Consider the following 11,486-nt stretch of genomic DNA (forward strand, 5'->3'; position numbering starts at 1 on the left):
AACTGGGCGACTGAGCATCACATTGTACGCAAGTGGAATATCTACCACCATGAACTCCACATACAACTCCCACTTATGTTTCTCATCACCCAGCACTAGGGGGAAGTTGATAGTACCCAGCATTACCATGATCTTATCTCCTAATCCTACTAACGTATAAAAAATTTTAACTAGACTATTTTTATCTAAACCTAACTTGTTAAACACATTTAAGATGAGAAGATTAATGGAGCTACCTGTATCCACCAATACTCGCCTTACTTTATACCTATTTAGAAGGATCTTCACGACTAGCGGGTTGTTTTGAAAGAATCCTATTGTTTTATCTACAGGTCCAAACCTTACTTCCTATTTAGCCCATGGCTCCTGTTCAACTGACAGGACATCTACTACTATACGTTTATTTTTTTCTTTGCCATCATTAGGTCCTTCTGCCATGACATGTAGAACTCCTGCCATTTTGAGAGAGAGAAGAGATATTTCTTTTTCAAAGAAAAGGAATAAGAGCTAGTTTTAATTCAAATGAATAGAAAAAATTCAATAGATTTCTCGGCAACGAAACCAAATGATGCGGCCAAAAAATATAGTTGTGTTGTGATTGGCTAAACTTGCAAAAAAGAGAATGTGAGGTGATTGGCACTTATGACAGCCACTCTAACGCTTAAATCAGTGAACTGGAAAATAGGGCAAATGCAAAGAATTATTTAGAACTCAAAAATAATTATGTAAGAATTGTAAATTTTTATTTCTATAGTCGTGCGTTTTTATATTGTAAAAAAATGAAGTTAAATATAGTATTTTTTGATAATCTGGCGATGATATGTACCTTTAATTGCATGACTCTCAAAGTATATCAAACAATTTAGACGTATTTAAACACTTTACCAACTTTACGTTAAATATTTTCATCTCTTAATTTTTTTTATGTGAAAATTCATATAAAATTTTATAATATATATAAACTAATATTTTTTTTATTAAAACCCAAGTCAAGTTCTACTAAAAACTTTTGATAAAACTTTAGATAAGTATGAATAATGATTTTTTTATAATATAATAATTATAGCTTACAGAAGATTTACTTTCCATTCAAAATAAATATGAAATGGTTATTAAAAAAATTAGTCTCCTTTGATCAGATTAACTCTAAAGTGAATTTTTTTTTTTATGTTTGTATTTTTTATTAAAAATATAATTTACTTATTGTATCTACTTATGAATGACCTATCAAATTTTATATAAAAATATTGTTATTACATATTAATTTTTCTTAATAATTTCATTTTCTCCTTAAAAGTTACCATAATTATTTTCAAAATTTGTTCATGATCTAATGAGTTATGGATGACAAAATAATTCAAAGACTATTTCAAAATTTTACTTTTCATAATCTCTTGTATAAGCTAATAATTAAAAATAATAATTCAAAGACTAGAGTTGGGTCTTCGCTTTTCTGCTACGAGTTGGGTCTTCGCTTTAATTATTTAAGCTAATAATTAAAAATAATAATTCAAATAATAATTCAACCACGTTCTCTTATCTGTTGAAAAATCGAGAATTTGTAAAATAATTGAAATTAAGTCAATTTAAACAAATCAAATCCAAAATTAAACTAAATCTCATGTTAGGCGGCACTTTCGAGATATAAGCACTCCTCGCTGACGTCCATCGTCTCACGTAAGAAACTTGTCTCGACCAATGGCAACCTGCAACGTGGATCTGGTCCAACACTGCCTGTTCAAACAATTTCATTACCGGACAAAAAACAAAAAGAAGAAATGAACCGTGATGCGAAGGTTCCTTCATGGGTCTACGCAAGGTCAATAGGATTCCATTCAAATTAAAATAATCAATAAAATTAAATTAAATGGATTTAGAAAATATCTGATTTATATTACCTTTTAATTTTATAGTTTTTAATTTAAAATTTATTTTTTTATATTATTTAATTATTATTATATAAAAATTAAAGTTAAAATATTTAAATTAAAATTTAGAATTCCAAATTAGATGGAAGAGGTTTTAGAGTTTAAGAAATGAGGTAATATGATAAGATCTAATTAGTTGAAATTATTTATCAAACTAAGTAGGATGAGTTGCAACGAGATCGTTGAGATTGAACTAGTTGAGACGACCTGCCACATCAAATAGAATGAGTTACGACGCAGATGAAATTATTGAGATTGAATTAGTTGAAACGACATGCTAAATTGAACAAATAAATTGTGGAATCTGTAAGTCTAAAAATTTGAAAGGGTTAAAGTGTTTGAAATATTCGTAGGCCCGGTAAAACCCGAATGCTCATAAAAACAAATTAGTTATTTAAAAATTCAGAATGTTCAGAAGTTTGAAAATTTGTAAGATAGGATGGAGAGTTCGGATGTTCGAAAGGCTATGATAATTAAAAAATAATAAAAAATTATTTTTTTAATATTTATAAAAAATAAAATAAAAAATAAAAAAAAATAATTTTTACTATATATATATATATATATATAAGTAAAAAAATAATTAAAAAAAAATCTTGGGGGCAAGGGCTCCTCAACCGTCTTTTGGTTTCGCCCTTGCATAAAGTCTAAATATGAAAACACCATTAAAAAGTTTAACAGATGGAATTTTTTTTAATTCAATTTGATTTGAATTCATTAAATTCTTGAAATTAAAATTTTAATTTATTTAGTTGAATTCCATTTTGAATTCAACCGACTAAATGCCACCCCAGCTTCTGTGAAGGTTCCATCATGGTTCTTACTAGCTACCTACCAAGAACCGAAAGGCAATTGAATTTACGAGGAACCAATGCAAAGTGGACTAGTGTGATTTGTCATATTTCTTCAATATATAAATATTCAATAACACAAGTTCCATTCATATGCTTCCAACCACTCTAAAATTCAGTTCTTCTTCTTCTTCCTCTTCTTCTTCTCATTTCAAGCGTCCAAATCAATGACTATAACAGAGATGTGGACTCAACTAGGCTCGGTAATCGCCGGCCTAATGTTTGGTTGGGCTATGTTTCAGCAGTACTTCCCACATCAACTCCGGGGATCTTTTAACAGATACACTCAGAGATTAGTGGGTTTTGTTTACCCTTATCTACAAATTACTTTCCATGAATACACAGGAGAACGTCTTAAGCGCAGCGAGGTCTACTCCGCCATTCAAAGCTACCTCAGCGCCAACTCTTCCATGCGTGCCAATAAGCTCAAAGCTGACGTTGTCAACAAAAGCCACTCTGTGGTTCTCAGCATGGACGATCATGAAGAGATTACTGATGATTTTAATGGTATTAAAATCTGGTGGTCTTCAAACAAAATAACCCCACAAGCCCAGTCCTTTTCTTTTTACCCTATCACTGAAGGCAGGAGGTATTTCAAGCTCACAGTTCATAGACGTTACAGAAATGTTATCACCAACTCTTATATAGATCATGTTATTAAAGAAGGGAAGGCTGTTGCTGTCAAGAATCGGCAAAGAAAACTCTACACCAACAATCCCAGTAATAATTGGTATGGATGGAAAGCTACCAAGTGGAGCCATGTGGTGTTTGAGCATCCTGCAAGTTTCGATACTTTGGCAATGGCAACAAAGGAGAAGGAAGAAATCATGAAAGATCTTGTCAAGTTCAGCAAGGGGAAAAGCTACTATGCTAAGATTGGGAAGGCTTGGAAGCGTGGTTATCTCCTTTATGGTCCTCCAGGAACTGGGAAATCAACTATGATAGCTGCCATGGCTAATTTCTTGAACTATGATGTCTATGATCTTGAGTTGACTACAGTCAAGGACAATACTGAGCTCAGAAAGCTATTGATCGACACGACGAGCAAGTCTATAATAGTTATTGAAGATATTGATTGCTCTCTGGATCTTACAGGTCAGAGAAAGCCAAAGGAGAAAGAGGAAGATAAAGATGAAGAAGGGCAAGATCCAATTTCCAAAAAGGAAAAGGAAGAGGAAGCTGAAAACAAGAAAAGCAGCAAGGTAACTTTATCTGGGCTGTTGAATTTTATTGATGGAATTTGGTCAGCTTGTGGAGGAGAAAGAATCATTGTGTTCACTACAAATTATGTGGAAAAGCTTGATCCTGCTTTGATCAGAAGGGGAAGGATGGATAAGCATATAGAAATGTCCTATTGTTGCTTTGAAGCATTTAAGGTTCTAGCTGAGAATTATCTAGATGTCGAATCCCATGAACTGTTTGCAAAGATTCAGAACTTGTTGGAGGAAACGAAGATGACACCAGCTGATGTTGCTGAGAATTTGATGCCAAAGTCGGAAGACGAAGACGAAGAGACATGTCTGAAGAAATTGATTGCTGCTCTAGAAGAGGCCAAGGAAGAGGAAGGAAGAAAGAAGTCTGAGGAAGAAGCAAAGTTGAAAGCAGAGCAAGACAAAGAGAAAGACCAACCAGCTAAAGAAGATGAAAAGGGTAAGGAAATTGGCATAGCTAAAGAGAATGGATTGATCTCAAATGGGAAGGAAGAAATTTCCATTGAATCTACGAAGCAGGGAGATTCATAGTTGAAGAAGGTGGATAGGTAATTGAGAATTCATGAATAAATTGTTAGATTCATATTTGAGTTTGATTTTAAGAATTGTTAGGTTTTGGGTTTCTAGTAAACTTGAGCTAAGCACACCAAAGTTATTATCTTGTAATCTCTGATTGGCTAGAGCAGACCATAATTGACTTCATGTTCACTGCTGTAGATTTAACTTTAAGAAATGGAATATAAATTTGTCTTAATTCGATGTTGGAGCTAAAGATTCATGAATGCTTTAACACATTAATTCTACGCAGAAATAAGGGTGCCCTCACCTTATGGAGAGATAAGGATGATAAGGCTCAATTTATGGAGTAATAAAGATGATTTTTAATATTTATTAATTAAATTTAAAGAGGATATGTGATTAGTAGTAACTAATTCAAGTGTGATGAGTTTTATCACTTGTGATAGTTAAATTTAAAATTATACTGTGTAGTTTAGGGATTAATTTTTTTGCAGTCTATATATTGCAAGTTTACGGTTATGTGTTGGTCGACGACTAAAAACATATATTTTCAGTGAATAGAATCTCTTCCAAATTGTTTCTTCTTTTTCTCTCCTTACTGTTTCATGTTTTCTATCTTGGTATTAGAGTAATGTTTGCTTTTATTCATCATGTCTCTTTCATTGAATGTTGAAAATTTTGTTACCCTTAAATTCTCCCAAATTAATTACCCGTTATAGAGAGAAGATGTGTTGTGTTTTGCTGAAAGTCAAGACCTAAACGATCGCCTCATGGGTGAATCTTTAGCTCCAAAAACAATTCATTACTCCACCCACACCTATTACATACAATTACGTATCACAAGTTACATCAGATTTTATAGCTTAGCGAAAGTCAGATCGTTCTCTTCGGTCTTGCATTGTTGGAACTCTCTCTGAAGAGTCACTTGGACTCGTCATTGGACTCAACACTGCTTATGCCATATGGTCTGCTTTAAGGATGCTTATGTGCATGATTCTCAAGAGAGAATTTACACTGCATCAACAGTTGAGTTATTTGTGAAAAAATGAGAAAAAATGAGAATAAAACATAGCAGAACACATACGAGTTTTCAAAGGGATGTGTGATAGTCCAATAACAATAAGAAAACCTCTTTTAGAAAAAAAAGCAGCCTTTTGGTCTTCTTATGAATCTAGGACCTTAGTTTAAAATCTTACAACAACCATGTTAAAATTGCGCAAGGCCATCATATATAGAGTTGATCTCGCAACTCCAAAACTTGGATCAATGACAGAGTTGGTTTACAAGTCAAACTGAATCACTATCTCAATTATCTTCATATTTGCCCTTTTACGGTCAACAAGAAGCAATATGCTTCCAACCAAAACAGCCTCAGGTCACGATTTTCAAGCACAACAATCGCAAAATCAAATTAATTCGATTAAGAACAACTCGTTTGGATTTGGTTCTCAACATTGACCACCACCACCACGTCAACGGTGAATGACAATTGTTGAATGTGACTTATATTAGAATAAAGTCTGTCAAATATGTGAAAAAATAGGATATATTGCAAAGATATATTGGTGGATGTTAAAGCACTTGAATTAGCGCAAATACATACCGCAAGCCCTTGCAGCGCTTGCTTTGGATAATTAATACTATTTAAGATACGGACTGGATTGCAGACACATAGACATCAAATCACATGACAGATAAGAAACATATATTAGATAATGTTAATGATTATTATGGTTTTGATTTTATAGTTATTGGAGATGATTCTTCTTTACTTATAGACAGAATAGGTAATACTTGCATTAATCAGAAAACTAAGTTGCCACTTTCAAATTTGTTACTGGTTCCAGAATTAAAACAAAATTTACTTTCAGATGTGTTACTGGTTCTAGAATTAAAACAAAATTTACTTTCGATTGATCAATTAACTGATTGTTATCTTGTGAATTGTGAATTTTCTAACAAAGTTGTTTATGTAAAGGAATGAAAAACGAGGCAAGTTCTTCTGGCAGGGTCAAGGAGGTGTAATTTATATGTTTTGTCCGATACACTAGAAACTTATTTTTCTAACCGTTTTAAGTTTAGTACTGTGGACATTTGGCATCAATGATTAGGTCATCCTCAAGCTTCAGCTGTTTCAATTTTAAATAATAAAAAGTTAATTGGTGTTACGGGTTTTTTGAAACCTAAACATCTGTGTGATAGTTGTCAGTTAGACAAATTAAGTAAATTTCCATTTTTTTCTTCAAAACATTTTAGTTTAGCTACTTTTGATAAAATTCATTGCGATTTATGGAGCCTACTCCTATTTTGTCTGTAACGACCCGGAAACCGGACCGCTACTGGCGCTAGGATTCAGGTCGACTTAAGGTCGCCGGAACCCATAGCACGCCTACTATGAACTCTATGTACCTGTTAAACCCCATACATGATCATACATTTCCATAAAAATTTTGAACTTTTGCATTTACCAAGCTTGACCTGTGCATGCACTATCTCTGTAAACATAAAACCACATACTAGAGCCCTCATCAAATGTTCTAGATGGGTCATCATCATATATCAAGCTTGGTTCTCATCATAAAACATCATTACTGATCAGGTACAAAGGGATCAAACATACATTAGGGTCAAGCACAATACTATAACTCTGTACGTTACATAATCTTACATCATCTCTATACATTACATGTCCACTACTATACTGTTACACTTAGACTTTACCCTTGCTGCTCCTCTGTCTTCTCTATGGCCCTGAAAACATGGGGTTAGGGAGAGGAGTGAGCTACTAGAGCCCAGTGAGCAGAACAATAAAAACATTTAATAACATATGCTATAACATAGCTCTGAACATCTCCCCAAAAACCCCCTAAAACATCATAAACATGCATAGAAAAATGGGCAAAGGAAGGCTGGACAGGTGACTTTCGGCGGCAGGTTCGGCGGCCGAAGGTCCCTCCAGATCCGAAACTCATGCACTTTTGGCGGCACCTTCGGCGGCTGAAAGTCCCTTCCAAATTAGAAAGTCCAAACTTTCGGGGGCAAGGTTCGGGGCTGAAAGACCTTCTAGAGCCGAAAGTCACCCACCTTCGGCGGCATGTTCGGCGGCCGAAACTCCCCTCCAGAGCCGAAAGTTCAAACTTTCGGGGGCGAGTTTAGGCGGCCAAAACAGCCTCCCCCAAGGGGTTCGGCGGCCGAACCTGAGTTTCCCAGACATGCAGAACCTGTTCCAAACTCAAGTTCCTAGCCTCCAAAACCTATAAAAACACGCATATCATGCATACCACTTCTCTAAAACATACATATACCCTTTTCCATGCATATAGGGGCCTAAAAACTAGTTTAAACCCCAAAAACAACATCAAAGCATCACATATCGCATATGATCAACATATACTCCAACTTCTAGATCCACTCTAAACATGCCATAAAACTCTCTTAAACCCTTTAAAACATGCTTAAAACATAAGGGGAGGTGAGGATCCATGCTTACCTCTTGAAGATCGAGAGGATCGATGGTCCTAACTCGGAGATATAGAGGAAACCGATCCAGAATCTCCAAGTCTCTAAACTTTGTCTTCTATGCTCAAACCTTCAAAAACCAAGTTCAAAACTCATTAAAACTTGCAAGATTTTGAAGAACAAGATGAAAACAACCAAAGGAGGACAAAAACCTACCTTTGACCAAAAAGAGAGCTCAAACACCCTCCATTGCCAGTCAAAGGACCCTTTTATAGGTGGCCGGCCTACCTTCTTCGGCGGCCTAAGCAGCTTCCACACTTCCACCACCTTCGGCAGATGAAGTGGGGATTCGGTGGCAGCAAAACCATGCAACTTTCGGCGGCCGAACCTGGCAATTGCCTCCTTGGTCTTTTTCTTTTTCAAAACTCAATTTTCTTCATCAAAACCATAAAAACATGTCAAAACATTTTGAAAAACCTCTGTTTACCTGTCTGGAAGGCTCCGACATCCGAGAAGTCTAGATTCCAACGGAGATCCCGCCGGAAAATAGGAGTTCCGATGCCGGGGTCTAGCCGGGTATTATATTCTCCCCCCCTTAAGAACATTCGTCCCCGAATGTTCCTTGTCTATCACATGCATACAGGAGCCATAACATAAACATAACATAAACTCATGAAAGCATAAAAAAAAACTCTCACCTTAAAAGAGGTAGGGGTATTGCTGTAGTATAGACTCCCGTGTCTCCCAGGTACACTCCTCGATGTTATGGTGGTTCCAAAGGACTTTCACCATCGGGATCTCCTTGTTTCTCAATTTTCTGATCTGAGTGTCCATGATCCGCACTGGCTGCTCTATATAGGTGAGATCTCCTAGGATCTCTACATCTGGTTCACTAAGAACCTTTCTCGGATCTAACATAAACTTTCGTAACATGGAAACATGGAAAACCGGATGGATTCTTTCCATAGAAGTAGGTAAATCTAACTTGTACGACACATTCCCGACCTTCTGTAAGATCTCGAAGGGTTCGATGTACCGTGGAGCTAGCTTACCTTTCCTTCCAAAACGAACCACCCCTTTCATTGGCGACACCTTTAGCAATACCAGATCTCCCTCCTGGAACTCTATATGCTTCCTGCGGACATCTACATAGCTCTTCTGTCGACTAACAGCAGTCTTGAGTCTCTCTCTGATAATGGGCACTACTCTGTTGGTAATCTCTACTAACTCAGGCCCTGCCAAGGACCTTTCTCCAACCTCTTCCCAACAAACAGGTGACCTGCACTTCCTCCCATAAAGAGCTTTATATGGAGCCATCCCTATGCTAGCATGATAGCTGTTATTGTAGGCAAACTCCACTAAGGGTAGATGCTGCCTCCAAGAACCGCCAAAATCTAGCACACACATTCTGAGCATATCCTCTATGGTCAGGATGGTCCTCTCTGACTGTCCGTCAGTCTGTGGATGGAAAGCAGTGCTAAAGTCCAACCTTGTGCCCATAGCATCTTGCAGACTCCGCCAAAACCTGGAGGTGAACTAGGGTCCCCTATCTGACACTATAGAAACAGGAGCCCCATGCAGCCTGACAACTTCTTCAACATACACCTGTGCCAATTTGTCCATAGAGTAGTTACTCCTGACAGGGATGAAGTTAGCAGATTTGGTCAGTCGGTCCACAATCACCCATATGGAGTCTAATCTGTTGGACATTGCCGGTAGTCCCACTACAAAATCCATAGCTATATTCTCCCATTTTCATTCTGGAATCGACAGTGGGTTAAGCATTCCAACCGGCTTCTGATGTTCTAGCTTCACTCTCTGACATACCTCGCAGGCTGACACAAACTGTGCCACTTCTCTCTTCATAGCTGGCCACCAATAAACTCTTTTCAAATTCTGATACATCTTGGTGGCTCCAGGGTGAACACTGTACCTAGCATTATGAGCTTCCTTCATAATGTCTCATTTCAGACTGATGTCATCTAGTACACATAATCTGTTCCCGTAGCGGAGAATCCCTTTGTTGTAACGACCCGAAAATCGGATCGCTACCGGCGCTAGGATCCAGATCGGCATAAGGCCGCCGGGACCCGTAGCAAGCCTGACAAACATCCTGTGATCCTATTTAATCCCATACATGATCAACAACATCCATAAAAATTTGAACTTTTCTTTTACCAAGCTCAACCTGTGCATGCCCATAGACATATACATAGACATAAACATAAACCCCACACTGGAGCTCTCATCAAATGCTCCAATGGGGCATCTCATCACACACAAGCTTGGTGGAACATAACATCATGAAACATAGATCATGTTTACAAAAGGGATTACTATACAAACTCGGTCAAGCACAATTTCTAATCCTCAATCTCAAAATCAACATTTACATGATATAACTATTCATAACTTTACATCATTTTACAATTTATCATGTCCACATTCTAACTATTACATACACATGACTTCATCCGTCTTCACTTCTCTGTCTAGCCCGTACCTGCAACCCTGGGGGATTAGGGAAAGGGGTGAGCTACTAGAGCCCAGTGAGCAGAATAATAGAAACATTTGAATCATATGCCATAATGGAATGCAACACATCACAGACAAATCACATCACGGATGGTATTGTCACCAATAGTCCTCTACATTCCAAAGTGCCGGGACGTAGAATGGGTTAACCGGTCTTTCTCTTAAACATATCATAACATAACATTTCCAAGGTGCCGGGACGTAGAATGGGTCAACTGGTCTTTCTCTTACATAGTGCCGGGACGTAGAATGGGTCAACCGGTCTTTCTCTTACATAGTGCCAGGACGTAGAATGGGTCAACGAACTTCCATACCATGACATACCGTACCATATCACATCATATCATATGAGGACTAAAGGATCATCCAATAACCAACCCACATCAATATCATAGAATGCAATGCAACATATTCGTGAATTCTAATGCAAACAACCTAGGATATTACATGGCATTCATGATGCATGAACATGCTCAAACTTAATAATTTATTTGCTTTAGAACATGGAGGTTTATTCTACTCACCTCAGCTAGCTCTGGCAATGACTGAAGCAGCTGACTCACTGCTGGGGTCTTCGGTTCCTCAGGTCCGAACCTACACAGGTGGACTCAAATGAGGGACCAAACATACTAGAACATGACTCTAAAACATCCCCCAAAAACCCCCTAAAACACCTCAAAAAAATCATGCAAAACATGCAAAGGAAGGCTGAACAGGGCACTTTCGGCGGCAGGTTCGGCGGCCGAAAGTCCCTCCAGAGCCGAAAGTCAGGCAGGTTCGGCGGCACCTTCGGCGGCCGAAAGTGCCCTCCAGAGATGAAAGTCCATTTTCGGGGGCAGGCTTCGGCAGCCGAAAGGCTTGCCTCCCAGGCAGGTTCGGAGGCCGAAAGTCCTTCGGCTGCCGAACCTGGTTTCTGCCAAAAGGGCAGAAACTCGGCTCTTTATGCTTAAAAGCCTCCCATTCCATTTTAAATCAAACATACA

At 37.6% G+C, this 11,486-nt stretch overlaps 1 protein-coding gene across 1 annotated transcript; it reads left to right on the plus strand.

Annotated features, from left to right (window-relative positions):
* Positions 1-2,846: 2,846 nt before the first annotated feature.
* LOC110605508 (AAA-ATPase ASD, mitochondrial) lies at positions 2,847-4,756 on the plus strand. Its single transcript, XM_021744119.2, has one exon. The coding sequence runs from the start codon at positions 2,947-2,949 to the stop codon at positions 4,519-4,521; it is 1,575 nt and encodes a 524-aa protein (XP_021599811.1). The 5' UTR covers positions 2,847-2,946; the 3' UTR covers positions 4,522-4,756.
* The last annotated feature ends 6,730 nt before the right edge of the window (positions 4,757-11,486 follow it).

Source organism: Manihot esculenta, chromosome 17 (genome assembly GCF_001659605.2).
Source record: "Manihot esculenta cultivar AM560-2 chromosome 17, M.esculenta_v8, whole genome shotgun sequence".
NCBI classification, from domain to species: Eukaryota; Viridiplantae; Streptophyta; class Magnoliopsida; order Malpighiales; family Euphorbiaceae; genus Manihot; species Manihot esculenta.